The following is a 16,178-nucleotide window of genomic DNA, read 5'->3' as shown; positions in this document are numbered from 1 at the left end:
CCAGTTGCCTAAAACCTAGCTGGGCTCGTAACAACTTTTGCAACCATTAATAATTCAGAAGTTTGCAATTTCTGCAGGCCTAATGGTCACTGCAGGTGCCTCACATATTTGTGTTTAATTTGTGGCTTCAGGGCCCATTCGTTGTGATTCTGGTTACCTTTACTCCACCATGTTCTTCAGTACTTGAAATTCTTTACTTCTCCTCCCTTGAAAGCATTCGTTCTAGTGTTTGGCATTAAATCTTCTAACTATTCATAGATTTTCTTTCCTTCCTTCCTTCCTTCCTGTCAAGGTGGAACATTCCTTGGTCAAGAAGTTACATGACCACAGTAGAGCCCAGAGTCTTTTTACAACACCAGTTGGGGCATGAGTGAACAGATCAGAGGCGTTGGTTCTAGATGTTTCCCTGAAAGAAATATTGGTTCTGGCCTGGCTACTTCATTCTTGAGCTCTGTCCTCTTTTCAGGGAGCATTCATGAGGGTGTGCATCCTTTATGTTTGAAATGTTAATGATCCCATGAAAGGAATGGGTGGATTTCCACCAAATTGATTATAATGGCTTGCTCTTGGACAGAATGGTTCTTTAACCTAACATTTAAAATTTACACATATCTGGGTTTTGGGTGAGAGAGGTGGTTATAATATATCCAGACCACTGACATGACACATTGCATTATAGAACTGTTTTCAGAAGTAGCTACTCATCAAGTGTAGGATTCAAATTTGCACAATACCCTTGTTGACATCACAGCCTTGCTTTTGTAATCAAAAGCCTTGCTTTTGATAGAGACCCTCTGGGTATGACTATGATCTATGGAAGTCACTCATTATTGTCACCCCAAAACAGACCACATGACTTTCAGAACATACAAAAGAAGCTTTCACGGTCACCTTTTTAGTAATAATATAGAGATGCCTGAACCTTTGGCGTTAATGCCAAATTCTATGCACCGTGATGTTATAATGAGTGAAGCCTTTTTTTTTTTGGACCTGGCATGGTGCCTCCTATTTCTGCATTCCAAACATGAAGCCAACCCTAAGAAAACTGATATGATGCCTTTTCTTCGCCTCTGTGTGTGCTCTTTGAACTAACCTTTACTTTCATGTTTTATGCTGTACCCACGGAGCATCTTCCACAGTTTTTCAGAGAAATATTATTTGATCAGAGAATGTCTCAAAATGCCTGGTATGTATGTGCCCCAGTGCATGCCTAGAAGCTTCCGGATTTTATCCTTGATACCGCTATTGAGACACCTTGCGTGGATCCTGAGACGTTGTCGAATGTGGCGGCACATGGGTGTCGAGCAAACTAATGCGAGTTAAATCTGCGAGTCATGTCTATTTAGACTGCACATGTCCCAGCTGTGTTTACATCATTAGTACCCAACTTCCCAATTAAACTGTTGATACTATAAATATAGTACGCAACTGTCTTAGGAGTGGGGCGCATATCAGTGTTCTTCTCACTGCTCATTTCACTGGCTCTGAGAATCAACCACCCAATGGCAACTGCTAGGGAGGCAAACATTTGAGACCATTTCAGGGCATATGGTGTCATTGTTCCATTTAGGGAATGACACATGCTAGGATTCCTTCTTGATTGGTTGGTTCTGTCTCAGCCAGATCTTGTTTTAAAGGGAGCGTTTTCGTGTTGACTGCTTAGAGAATGTTCCATAGATGACATTTGCTTCATGGTTTTGGGGAGTCCTTTTCAAGCTTCTCTGTTCATAAACGTGTGCTTTCATGCTCTTAGGCCTGAAATAAACATAATAGTGTCAGTGTGGACTAAATATTCTAAGGAGATTATATCGAAATCACTGCTTCTGTGGACTTCACAAACTGGGGGAGTCTTTACTCTGAAATTCAGTTCACCTTTCAACGGCAAATCCTGCATTCCCCAAATCTGGAAGTTTTCTTCTTCTATTTTTAACGATTTTCTCTGCCCAAATCTAGGGCACTGAAAATGCTCTGTAGAAGAATATTCTCTTGACCAAAAGGAAATTAAGAGTGTCCACAAATTGCAGGGTGAGTTTGCTGTAAGTTTCTTGGTATTTCCATCATACCTGCTGGCAATGTAGTCCTCCCCTCACCTCTCCCAGCTGTTCTTCGTTTCTCTCTATCCTTCTTCTCCGGGAAGATGAGAAGCACAGAAGCACGTCCATCCGCTCAACAAGACAAATTCAACCTGCAGTCCCCTGACCGTGTCCGTATCCTGAGGGGTAGGCACATTTCCATGACATAGCTTTGGGTTTCCTTTTTCTCCTAGTCACAACTACTTTTGTTTCAAGGTTTTGAGCTATTTCTCTCCAAATGGAGTGTGCCTATTTTTTTTTTTCCTGTCTTTCCAAGTAAGGTAAACTTGTTCTAGAGGATAGCCTCTGTCTGTTTCCAATAATTTTTTTTCTCGAATCTTAGTAGGACCCTCTTGACACTTATTCTCAGGGTTCCGCGCCCCCCCCCGCCCCCCCGCAGCCACCCATATCCTCTGACTGAAGCACAGTGGTCAGGAAAGCTGCCTCTGGTTCTCTGTGTTCTAATCATTTATTCCTTTTCTTTCCCTCCCAACCACTCTGGCCTCTGCTATGGAGGCTGCTTAATGCTTTCCACCCAGGGGAGAGAGACAGAACACAGAATCTCCTCGGGCAATAAAGGATGTCATAAAACTCCAGGCTGCAAAAGCGAATGTTATAATATGAAAGCTCAAAATAAAGGAGAAGGAGGATGGACATATTCCTTCATGTGGTTCTGTTTACTTTTTAATCACTAGAACGAGCACTTGCCCTCACTGTGCATCAGGGTAAAATTCCCCTCATAGTTTTCCTGGACCACGTCACATACTTTTATGATACCCTCTCCCACCTGCACACTCAAAAATACCCACTGTATTTCATGCAATCTAAGAGAAAGGAAAGGACCCCCAATGTCAGGGGAAGAGGCTCTTGAACTCTCAGATGCTTCTGGTTTCAGGGTCCCTGTTCCCTTATTTTTAAAGTGTGAATCACGAATTGCTTGATGTTGCTTTCTCAGTAGGACTATGAGATTTATCAAATAAAAAAAAATACAAGATAACAATAGCTGAATTTGAATTTTAGATAACATATTTTGTTAAGTATAAGTGTATCTTAAATATTGCAGGGGAGGGGCGCCTGGGTGGCTCAGTCGTTAAGCGTCTGCCTTCGGCTCAGGTCGTGATCCCAGGGTCCTGGGATCGAGCCCCGCATCGGGCTCCCTGCTCGGCGGAAAGCCTGCTTCTCCCTCTCCCACTCCCCCTGCTTGTGTTCCTGCTCTCGCTGTGTCTCTCTCTGTCAAATAAATAAATAAAATCTTTAATAAATAAATAAATAAATAAATAAATAAATATTGCAGGGGATGTAATTATCCTGAAAATTTTGAAATTTAAATTTAACTAGGCATCTGTAATTTAGTTGGCTGCCCTATTTGTAATCTGGAACCATGTTTGAATGCTTGAATATGTCGAGTTGCTTTCACTTTTTATACAGCCTATTCCTGCTAATTGTCTAAAATCTATTTGTTTGTTTAACAAAATGAAGAATCATCTTGAGAGAAGTACATTTTGGCCTCAGGGCTAATCACAGCTATGCTGGTGTCTTGATTATGATGGATGTCCACATGGTGGATCTTGCTTTCATCTGTTTGTACTTGACTTCTCTTATATGGCCTGGCTCTTACTGTAGCTTATACAGGGGTCAAGGGCCACCATCCTCACCATCAGATTCCACTTGGACATTTTACCATCAAAATCCCACCTCATCAACGGTGCTTCTCCCAGTGGCTAGTGGAGTAGCCTAGAAGGGTCAGTTTATACTCCAGCCAGTTTTAATCTTTGCTGTTCAGTGCCTGGGAAAGCAATTGTGCACACATAAAGAAAGGAAAATAGAACTAACCACCTGACTACACATTTTGCACCAGGGCCATACTATGACATCTCACTCGGTGGGGTATCCAGTAAAATAGAAATCATATGTGTGGTTGTGCTTTCTCTTGGTTCAAGCACATCACTAAGGATAAAACAACATCAAATGTCTATCCCTGATATTAAAAAAGAAAAAAAAGCAAACTCTGACTTGGGGTACAATTACCAATGTGCATAGTATGATTTACTCCATTTCTCTTGCTTATAAAACATTTCTATTTCTTTGCAGCAATTTGGTAAAATCTTAGATGTTGAAATTATTTTTAATGAGCGGGGCTCAAAGGTAAGCGATTTAATTTACTTTAGGACTGTTTAGCTTATTTTTAAATGTTTGCTATGGATAATGGGAAACAACTGCACTCTTTTAATTAGCACATTGTGAAAATACAGTTCAGTGGGAATTCCTTTAGAGACCTTCTCTAGTTTCCAAAATGGTGGGAAATACATTGGGTTCAGTTTAAATGTATAAGGGGGTAATTTAAAATTGCTGTTTTATACCTATCTATCTATCTATCTATTTATCTATCTATCTATATATATATATATATATCAAGTTTCCAGAGGAAAATTACCCATGCCTAAAAAATAATGTTGTTGCTACATTTTTGTTTTTCAGTGATAATTATGTTCTTTATATTAAAAAGTGAGTTGATAGTCTCATGCGCAGGTAAATATGTGATTATTCTGTATTAATAAAGTGCAGTTATTTTCCTGGGTTGTAGGGGAGAAAATTTCATATACACCAACCTTTTGAATATAGTTTTTTTCATTAATATGTTTACCGCTCCACCTTTTGCAATTTGCCATTGCTTTGAATTGGTTTTTGGTTTTTGGTTTTTTTCCATAGGAGACCAATTTTTAAGCCGATTTTCCTAGACCTAAGCATGTTAGTAAAAATCAGGGTGCTGGAAAGGCTCCAGTACCTTCAGCATGGAAATATGTTGGGGGAAAAAAGGCCCAACTCTCTCAAAGCATCCTGTCTATCAGAGGTCATCAAAATGAGGTCCCCCAAAGAGCAGCACCTAGGAACATACCAGAAATGCAAATTCTCGGGGTCCAACCCAGACCTACTAAATCAGACGCTCAAAATGGGAGCCCAGCAGTCTATGTTTCAACAAACCTTCCAGGCCCGTTGTTAAAGTTGCAAACACTGTGTTTTCCTGTTTTAGACAAGTGCCAACACTTCATCTAAATGCAGAATGCCCCTTTGCCCACTGGTATTTTGCGGTAGCTAAAGTGTCCTCATCCCACCGGCACGCACAGAAAACTCCAGGGCTCTATCAGAATCTCCCCTGAGGAAAGCAGTGCATTCAGCTTAGCAGCAGATACTGAGTGATAACAGTCCTGTCAGAGGACTCAGAGAGTGACCTCAGCAGCCAGAAAGTGACCACTTTCGATAACTCTACTCGGTTTCCAGAGTGCTGTTCCCAGGCTGAAAGGAATTCTAAGCTCCCTTGCATCCTCAGACTGTGAAAGTGGATATTGGGACAAATTGCTTATCAGATACAGAGAGATACTGGATTTAGCCCCGTAACTTTCCTCACGCAGGCAATTTGGGACAAGTCAGTATCCAGGAGGGTTACAAGAAGAACTGGTTTTCTCTAAGGAGGCAGGCAAGTGCTCGCTCTCTTGGGCACAACAACCACCTCCTTCCCATGAAGCAAACAATTGCATGTATTACTCCTTGGGCAGTCGGCACCCTTTCCCTCCTGGATAGGATGATGCAGCTTGATGTGAGGGAAGAAAATTCCAGTATTCTCTCCACGGCCAAAATGATGATGTGATATGCTGGATGAGGAGAAAAAAAATCAATTCATTATACTCTCTGGTTTTGCTAGTGCAAGGGTCTTCTTCTCCCAAAATTTCAGGTATTTTAGTTACTCTTCTATCAGTAACGTGACCTCTAGGCTGCGGGAAACATAAGTTCATTCTCTTTCTGCTCCTTATATGAAAATCATCATAAGAGCTGTTTCTATACCTGCAACGCAAAGTGCATTAAGAAAAAACGTGCCCAGGGACGCCTGGCTGGCTCAGTCGGTAGAGACTGTGACTCTTGATCTCAGGAGTCAGCGCGGTTGTGAGCTCAAGCCCCACGTTGGGTGTAGAGATTACTTAAAAATAAAATCTTAAAAAAAAAAAAAAAAAGTAAGAAAAGAAAAGGAAAAAAAAATGTGCCCAGCCTAACTAATCCTTTTCACTCAGGCCTGATGCATTCTTGGCAAAATCCTAGAAGATGACCTGGAATGTTGGCCAACTTTCTTGTAATCCTGAGTCTGTGGCGCTACTGCTTTTAAAGGTTTTTTTTTTTTTTTTTTTTTTATATTTAATTTATATTTTGTTTTGTAACTTTTGCCAGTTGGAAAAAGCTGTTTAATTCCTTTCGAGAGCTGTTTTGGGACATTAGAAGAATATCGTTCGCTATTTTGAAAGTACAATGGAGGTACTATTTTTAATACTTCCTCTGTCATTGCCATGATTAGCCTGTCTCTGGGGCTTTAGCAGTGAAGACTGTTTAAGTTTGCCGCATCCAGCGACTGACTTTGTGAACCCGCTTTTTACTTTTGATTAGGAGACATCAAGAATAGCCTGGGTGGGTAGGCTCCCTCCGAAAGAGGTGGTCTGGCAGGTGCCAGGGGCTGACTGTTTCCGTGTGACTGGAGTGTCCTCGAGACAGTCCTTTGGGGAACTGCTAAATGGGGACAGTAGCTCACACAGGGATATTTTTCAGACTTGACATTATCGTCTGCAGGAAAGGGTCTTATTTAAAGGGACATTTCCATTTAAATGGTTGAGAAATCTGAACCACTGTTACGACCTCCGGTTCAGCATCTGGTGTAGGAGAAGCAGGCAGGAAGCGGGTGGGCCCTTCAGAGCTAGGAGTTCCCTGGTCCCCGAGGCAGGTCACTCAGTGCTCAGTGAGCATGGCTGTGTGTTCTGGGTGTTTGGTGGGTGTGTGTATGTGCGTGTGTGTGCACGTGCACGTGTGTGTACCCTATTCAAACACAGGTACTATCTATGTTCTCCTGAGAATGTACAGCATAAATAGCTCATGGGTACATGGATAGCAAGTACACAGGGAAACCACACTGTAAAAAGACATGCCAGACTTTGAAAATGAGAATTTGATAGCACTTAGGGGTGAGAGATCCTATCATTCATTTTTTTCCTTTTAGGAGATTTAAAAACATTTTGGTGAACTCTGAAACGATGTATGTGGGGGATACAGCCAGAGAGAGCTACTTCTTAATATACCCGGGAAATATACAGTCTGATCTTTGATTCAGTAGATTATCTGTGACGACTGGTTCCATCCCAGGTGCAAGAAGATGGGTGAATCCGTGGCGAGTGAGACCGAAGTGATTCTCGGAGACTTTCCTGAGTGGTGGGGGAGACAGACCACGTAGACCAATGACTGTGTGCTGTGCTCTGGGCAAGTGGGCGGCTGCTGAGAGGCTGAGCAGGCAGACCGATACTGTTAGGGGTGGGAAGGCTTTTGGGAAGAAGGGGCATTGAAGCTGGGAGTGAACATTCTCATGAGTAAGAATTTCCCAGGGAAGGGAAGGAGAGAAGGTGGTCCTCCAGGGAGAGGGAGCTGCACGTGCAAAGGGGAGTGGGGAGAAGTGAGACGTGAAGCTCTGAGTCCCACAGAAAAATGCATCTTTAGACTCGTGTCCACAGCTCCCTTCTTATACATAGTTCTCTGCACCAGCAACTAGACGATTTTCACTGAAGATGAAAAACCAGCGCACTCTTCTGTCCCGGGTGCTTCAGAGCCTTTATTTAACATATAAAATGTTACAGGTTCATTAATACAAAGAAGGAAGCTATCACCTAAACACATACCACAAAACCAAAACAGAAAAATAACTGGGATATGGAAAAAGGTCAGGATAACAATTCACAAGAGATTTCAAAATAAGCAAGTCACACTGGCCTAGCACTCCATCTCGGGATCCCCATTAGTATGCTTTCCCACATGGGGTGGCACATGTCACTGTGTCCTCACTGGGTCTTTTCTCCAGCAACCTTGCGCCTTCTCTCGGCCCCACCCCTCTACGGAGGTGAGCCCTGGGAGCAGTGCGTCTCCTGCAGCAAAGAGCACCTGGTCCGAGCCCTGTGTGCCCTGCATGCTCTAGAATGTTAAGGGTTCCACATCCAGCACTGCACCCAGCTCCTGTGCTCTCAGGCCAAGTCCAGAATGTGCTTCTTCCATTCCCGTTCTAAAGGCTGAGATAAAAATATTCAGAATGTTTTTCAGAATTCCAAGTTGTGGTTTCCTTGAGATAGAATTCTGGCCTTGAGGCAGGATAAAAGAAATAGCCTCAGCACCAGTTTCTAAGAGTTGCCCAGCACCTGAACTTGGCAGAGGGAACCTGAAAATGGCCAGGTAACTGGCATCACCCTCCAGGTGAGAATTCTGGCGATCTTCTGACCCAGGGAGGCCAGGTCCCTTCTTGCCTTGGGGGGAGGTGTGAGTGTCCAATGGAAGAGGTAGGACAGTCCCTTTGGTATTGGGGGACTGTGTCTGGAACAAGCACCTCTGAACCCAACTTTCTAGAATCTCAACTAGTCATCTCAGCAGCTGGAAATAAGAAATATTGAGGACCTAAAAAAAAAAACAAACAAAACAAAACAGAGAAAGAGAGCGGAATGTAGCAGAAAATGAAAGTAAGACTAAGAAGCGTCCATATATATTATCTTACTTCAAAGCAAAGTGAGAACATGGGAATGTGGTGAACTTCACATAGATTTCAAAACCTATTTCTGTCTCCACCTTCATGTCTCCCTGATGCACATAGTGCTGATTTTAGGCCAGTGTGGGTTGCCTTGGGGTCAGACGAGAACCACAATGACGTGATTCTTTGGGATGATGTATGGCGGGTGGCTTCATGAATGGTGCCCATGGACAGCAGTGATAGCACCAAGCCCTCCATCGATAAGACTCAGACTGTGGATTTTCTCTGCTTGCCTAGTGAGAGAATTGCCCCTGATGCAGCCAGAGTCCTCATTTCCCTTGTTTGTTAGATGTATGACATTCTGGGCGTGCTAGAGAGTTCGGTTTTGAGGGGACAATGGTTGTACCCCTGCCCCCAGGATCCAAATCACCAAGTCAGACAGATACTCGTCTCTGAGACTCACTCCACTCCATAAGTTGCTCATTGGAAATCGGCAACATAATATTCTACCTCATACAAGGAACTGGAACTTGCCTTTGAGGGTGGTTGGTGATACGAGAGGCCATGGGAATGCAGCTGCCGGTTGGTGATACGAGAGGCCATGGGAATGCAGCTGCTGGGCTGTGCAGTAGCTTTCTCAGCAGACAGACTTCTGGGCTCCACTCTGGGATTCTGATTGGGTAGCTGTGTGGCGGGGCTCAGGAATCTAAATGTTTCATATGCTACGCCCCCTGCTTCCTTTCACTGTGCAACCAAGTTTGGGACCCTCTAAGCAAGAGTCAGCACCATTAATAGAGCAAAGCCTTCAAATTCTGTCTTCAGCCCATTGAAGAGCTGTTATTTCAAAATTCATTGGTTAGCCTAGTATATTGGGACACCTCACATGGGCGTACCACCAGTGATGTATGAGACAAAGTTATATATGCTCCTCCTCTTATGGAGCATAAAGGCTTATACTGATCAAATCATCCAGACTTACGCTAATCACAGATCCTCACAGTGGGACATATTATAAAAGATTTTTCAGTCCAATCCTCCAAAGTAAAGCTGCTTATTTTTTCTCTATAGGATTCTGTCAAATAATCATTTCATTTAGCTTGAATCCACCCACAGATGGGATCTCCTATAGATGAGCCCATATTGACTTTGGAAAGTTCTCTCTTCGGGCAGACCATAGGCCAACACCTCTCTGAATACCCTAGCTTTGGATATCACTTCAGCAACCTACTGAGGGGTTGGGAGTTAGCGTTAGTTGGTTATGACTACTTGTTATTTGTAATCACTGTCTGTTTTATCAGTGAGACTGAATATCAGACTGTCCCAACTAAGCTAAAAACCAGCATGTCCCTTTATTGAAGTTTACCCAGTTGCAAATAGGAGTCCCAACACATTGCATTGTTTCACCAGAATGAGCTGGGCAAATTTACACTGGAATGGTTTCAAAAGGTTGGTGTATATTTCTGAACAAGATGTACAAATATTTTTAGGGGTTTTAAAAATAATGTGTCATATTTTCTGTACTCTTCTTAGGAACAGTGTCAGTGAAGAAAAAAAGGTGGATTTTGACAATGTGACGTTTAGTGGGGTTGTTTTTCGAGGCTGAAATATTAAAACAAAATATGCCAGTGGTGAAATAAAGGGTCTATTTGTTGTCTATCAATAAGAGAGGAAGTGCCCAGAGTGTTTTGTGAATAATATTCTCTTAACAAAGCTCCTTTATTTTCTATCTGTTGATTTGACAAATGAATATCAAGATAATGTCTTAGAACATTACGATACGTACATACATTTCCCTTTTCAGTTAATGAAGTAGCCTGGAAAGTTGACAAATTCAGAAGCATATATGTTTTTGAGGGGAGGGGACAGTATTAATATAAAAAAGCGCTACTTGAACTGTTTGCATTATTAATCAATTGATGTTTATTTCAATTCATTTCATGTGATTATTTTGTTTATTAGATCAAAGAGTTTAAGATTTATTATGAAAAAGGTCTTTCCTTTTTTTTAGTCTTCTAATTTTTATTTTTGAGAAGTTAAGGCTGTAAAATTGGCAAATTTGAATAACCCTAAATTGCATGAAGAAGAGATGTTCTTAAGACCACACGGCATGACTCTGTAGGCAATGTTAGAAGATTTTGGCATTCATTGTTGAATTTCGTGCACACGTTTTATTTTATTTTATTCTTAATTTGCATGTCAAGAAAGTGGTTCCCTTTTTTTTCCTCGTTATTTCATTTTCTTCTCTGTGAAGACACTGTAAATTTATTTTGATCTCATTTTCTTTCCGTTAGACTTATTTTCTTCTGTAGTGACATTTAGAAAGGTATTTTTGGTATCATTTTTTGAATTCTTCAGGGGTTACAGATAACTGGTGACAGAAAAAAAATCTTGTTCACATTTGTCGCTTACTTATTGCACATCTTCGTATTCTTATAATTTCTCTAATTTGCATGTTACAGAACTGAAGCCAGGACAAGAAATAGAAATTAAAGCGAGAGAACGTTACACAGTGGTCGTTGACTGGAATAATAATCTGCATGTTGTTTTCCCCTTCTCCCTCCTGCATGCAGGGATTTGGTTTCGTAACTTTCGAAAATAGTGCCGATGCGGACAGGGCGAGGGAGAAATTACACGGCACCGTGGTAGAGGGCCGTAAAATCGAGGTGCATGTTCAAAATATTTTCCTTTACATCTTCTTTATAAATGTCTGCTTCACGCTCATTCGTTGTTCCAGATGCATCATTGTGTCTTGTATGTGACCCTACTCCCTTCTCATTGTTTATATATATATATATATATATATATATATTTATATATAAAAAGGAAAACTGGCCTTACTTTTTTTTTAAATTTTACTTTATTATGTTCTTATTACTGATGAAAGGTGAATGGCAAAAGTGAGACAAAAAGAAAGGTTACTCTGAACTTTTTTTTTTAATTTTCTGTGTTTTATAATTGATGGGTGCAGTAGGTTCCAAACAGTGGAGACAGTATGCAGAACAAAACAAAAAACAAAGCAGTTCTTTTCTTTTTTTTTTTCTTCCTTTTTTTTCTTTTTCTTTCCACTGCAGGGTTGACGAGGGATCCACAGTGGTGTCCAAATTGAGTCAAATGGTGAAAGCAGTAGCATTCGGAAGAACAATTGTTTCTTAAAAAAAAAAAAAAAAATGAGAGGTCTTTGTCACTGAACCTTTCATTTTTTGTTTAAGAAGCCAGTTTGAATCCTTGCCTTCTTTTGATAATAAAGTGACTAACCAAACAGGATTTCCTGTTCAATATCTGGCCCCTCTTCAAAAATAAATAAATAAATAAAAATAAATGCTAAAATTTCAATATTCAGAATCTAGTCTTTCTACCACTGGATCTCCCTCAACATGGCCACAGGGTTATATTTGTTAAAACTTTAAAAAAAAAATACCAGTTAAAAATGCTTTAGTCTTTGGAGTAAGATGTTGCATATTTTGCCTTTCGTTTCCCCCCCCCTCGACGATAACGCTTAGGCCCCTCACCAAACTCTCAGTAACCATGGTAACTGTATACAAACCCATGCTGGCGATGGTGGTGAATGGTAAGTGGTGAAGTCCATCTGCCGCTTCACGTATTTAGTGCTGATTATCTCTATACATATATATACCACGTGGATTTTTTTGACTTGTCGTATTAAGTTTTCTTGATGCTCTATTTTTTTGGGTACCGGTACGCCTGTAATTGAGTGTACGTTCTAAGCGAGCCTGGGAGGCACTGACTGGATTGAGATATGATAGTGCACATCTTACTCAGATTGTTAACTCCATATTGTGTTAAACAATGCACCCTCTCTTTTATCCTTTTGTTAGCTGTGACTTTAAAGCTTGAATGATCTTGTTAATTCTTGCGATGTCAAAGGCTCTTGTTCCAAGTGTTGAATGCTAGATGTTGCTCTCCCCGATGGTCCTTCCCTCCTAAAGTGTTGCACATGGCTAAATCTTGTTTGTCCCTTTTTTTTTTTTTGACATTTATGTTCCCTTGTACCTTGTCTCTCCCCTCTTCTACTCCACTGCATGTTCCTTCATATGAATTTTATTTTGTGTTTAAAAATATTTATTGTTTCTGTGTTACCATGGGGTACACGCATGCTTTTAAATCTTCAATTATGCAGTTCCTTTTAATTTGCTTTTACTGTCTCCTTATTAAACTTTTAAATGATATGACATTGCTTTATTGAAATGATTTGTAAGTTAAAATGGTTATGAAGTAAATGTAATTATAAAAATGTATGATTTTGTTATGCACCTACTGCCTTTTATAAATTAAAATGCATTTTAGTTTTTTTTTTTTTAATAAGTAATCACAGTTATAATGCATGCAACTAATTGAACTGTGGGCTCGCCCTGGAATATGTGCTCATTTGACTTTTCTATGTACATAGGTAAATAATGCCACAGCACGTGTAATGACAAATAAAAAGACTGTCAACCCTTATACAAACGGTAAGTAGAGATCGGCCTCACAAGAAGTCATCCCTACCTCTGAATCTATTAAGTAATTTAACCAGGGAATATGATTCAATAAGCCCTGTTAGCCTTGGTGTGGTTCCCATGTCCTTGCTGCTGACCTGCTACAGTGAACCACGTGAATCAATACAATATTTTTCAGTGACTACAGTTACCATGGTGAGCCCTGAATAATGGGCAGAACTGTCAAATCTAACACTGTATGCCAACTAGACTTCAATAATAATTTTTTTAAAAGATAGTTTTCACAACAGAGGCGAATTTAGTTTTCACTTAAAGTGTGCATGCCCTTCCTCCAGTCTCTCTAGGATAACTCCCATTTGGGGTGAGATACAGTAATTATTGGGGGAGCATCTGGGTCATCTACTTTGCTGTTATTAAAGTAAGTCGAGGGAGGATGGAGGTTTTGTTTGTTTCCTTTTATTTCCCACCACAACCTCCTCGTTGATCCCTAGTCATTTCCGGAAGAGGGACGGCAGAATTTGGTTCTGGCCTTGAGTCTTGTCTGGAGCTGTGAGGATTTTGAAGTGGCTCGGAGGGTGCCTTCTGAGGAGCTCCATAGGATGAATGCAGTATTTGCTTTCCTTTGGGTTGCCCAGTGCTGTTTTGAGCCAGATGAGAATGTTACCACGTACTGCAGACCCCTTCAGGACAATGCATCTCTGCTCTTCCTAACCAAGAAGCCATCTCAAAACCCCTCATGATAAGAATTAACATATATAACAAGAGTTGAAAGCACTCAATCATTTTGTTTCTTTAATCCTTCTCAGAACACATCTCTCTTAAGATATGGGGAGAGGGGAGCTGCTGATATGCTAATCACATACTGAGTTGTACCAAAAGCTAGGAAGAATGTAATGTAGTAATTAAAGTATATACTCCAAGTGGGATATTACATCCATTAAAATGAGCAAGATGAGGACTCTGCAGGGCCCCCTAATGAATGAAAAATTTTAAAATGAACAAGTATAGCATGATTTCAACTAAATTATGGAGGGCATTGCATTAAAATGCTAACTGCTGAGTTGAACTGTAAGACTGGAAGAAATTCTTCCTTTGTTTTGTAGGTTTTCAAAAATAATATAATTTTATTACTGAGATAAAGGAAATGTATGAAATTTTCCATTTTTAATATATTTTTTTAAAGATTTTATTTATTTGAAAAAAAAAGATTTTATTTATTTGACAGAGAGAGACACAGTGAGAGAGGGAACACAAGCAGGGGGAGTGGGAGAGGGAGAAGCAGGCCTCCCACCGAGCAGGGAGCCCGATGTGGGACTCGATCCCAGGACCCTGGGATCGTGACCTGAGCCGAAGGCAGACGCTAAATGACTGAGCCACCAGATGCCCCCATTTTCAATATTTTAATTACATGTGAAACATGGAAATACAGACTCACTCAAAAAAAAAAAAAAAGAAAAAAGAGAAAGAAACACTAAAGAAAAGGTTGAATATATTTTGAATCATGCCACTGCCAAGTTGGTGTCCTAGTCCCCCCACCGAGAAGACACCACTGTTGTAGATTATTGTCTGTACTTTAACTTTGCATTTTTATGCATATATATATAAATAAAATAAGTACATATTTATAGTATTCACAGTATTGTGTACGTGCTTTTTATATAAATGATGTCATGGTATGCACATCATTTTTAATTGGCTTTTATATATCAATATGGAGTTCTTTCAAGGTTAATACATACAGACCAAATTCATTCGTTCTAGTGGTTACATAACATTCTATGAAATGGATATATGAGTTTATTCTTTTTTAAAAAAAAATTTATTTATTTGAGAGAGAGAGAGAGAGTGAGCAATAAGGTGTGCACAAGCAGGGGAGCAGCAGGTAGAGGGAGAAGCAGGCTCCCTGCTGAGCAAGGACCCCAATGCAGCACTTGATCCCAGGACCCTGGGATCATGACCTGAGCTGAAGGCAGACGCTTAACCAACTGAGTCACCCAGGCGTCCCAATATATGGGCTTATTCTTACCTTTCATACTGATTGACATTTAAATTTTGTGTTGTTGCTGTTATAAACAGTAATATTAGCAGTTAGTAGTTTTGTTTTTGTTTTGTGCCAATAACTACCAATTTGGTTAAGTCAGTCTGTTCATATTTTTAAAAGGGGCACCATTAAACAGAGATATACCCTCAATATAACAGGGCTCCACTTTGAAAGATCAGAAGAATTATTTATTCTGCTGACCCATTTTTCCAGCTCCAACAACCCGAGACATGGCCTTAAATGGTATAGAAAATTTCCACAACAGACTTTGAATGCCCAGTGCTGAAATGAAACAAACTTCTGATTTATGCATAATGAAGCCTTTATACTTGGGTAAAAATGATAACTCTGCAACTTGCCAGAGTTAACATGTGGTGACATCACCCCGACTCTTGTGCGTTTCCTTTAATTATGAAGTAGCAACTGTGTGTGTGTGTGCACACGTGAGTGCTAGCCATGCATGTGCGTAGGTGCTCATGTGTGCTGCTTATGTGAGAAAATGAAGCAAGGGAAGCCAAATACTATTCCTTAAGCTCTATGGATGCATATTTATTTTAAAGAAAGAGTTATTGATCATTGTCCTACCCAGGGGTTGAACACTAGCCCAGTGGAATTTGGGGACGCAATTCAAAGCCCATCCATTAATAGCCAACATTTCTGGAACACTGACCATGTGGCATCACATTAAGCATTTTAAATGCATGGGGCCCACATGAAGTCCTACAAAGAGGACATACTTATCCCTATTTTAAATAAGCAAAACCTGAGGCTGGAAGAGAAGTCATTAGTGAAGTCTTTCCCTTTTATTCTGAAGTAACAAATCTTTTTTTTTTTAAAGATTTTATTTATTTATTTGAGAGAGAGAATGAGAGAGAGCACATGAGAGGAGGGAGGGTCAGAGGGAGAAGCAGACTCCCTGCCGAGCAGGGAGCCCGATGCGGGACTCGATCCAGGGACTCCAGGATCATGACCTGAGCCGAAGGCAGTCACTTAACCAACTGAGCCACCCATGCGCCCTGAAGTAACAAATCTTGTGGCCATACCTGTGTGGATGCAAGAATATCGCTTCC

General features: G+C 40.6%; 1 protein-coding gene across 17 annotated transcripts in view; it reads left to right on the top strand.

Moving 5' to 3' along the window:
• The window catches only part of RBFOX1 (RNA binding fox-1 homolog 1), a 1,962,285-nt gene that overhangs the window by 1,840,177 nt on the left and 105,930 nt on the right, over positions 1-16,178 (top strand). For all 17 annotated transcript variants that reach the window (XM_081820076.1, XM_081820073.1, XM_081820088.1 and 14 more), the window contains 3 exons: positions 4,164-4,217; positions 11,181-11,273; positions 13,019-13,079. In XM_081820076.1, the coding sequence (XP_081676202.1) occupies positions 4,164-4,217; positions 11,181-11,273; positions 13,019-13,079 (208 nt within the window). The remainder of the gene's footprint in view (positions 1-4,163; positions 4,218-11,180; positions 11,274-13,018; positions 13,080-16,178) is intronic.

Source organism: Leptonychotes weddellii, chromosome 5, assembly GCF_054177405.1.
Source record: "Leptonychotes weddellii isolate Sample4059 chromosome 5, ASM5417740v2, whole genome shotgun sequence".
NCBI classification, from domain to species: domain Eukaryota; kingdom Metazoa; phylum Chordata; class Mammalia; order Carnivora; family Phocidae; genus Leptonychotes; species Leptonychotes weddellii.
The sequence above is the reverse complement of the archived record's forward strand: the minus strand, read 5'-3'. Positions and strand labels throughout refer to the sequence as shown.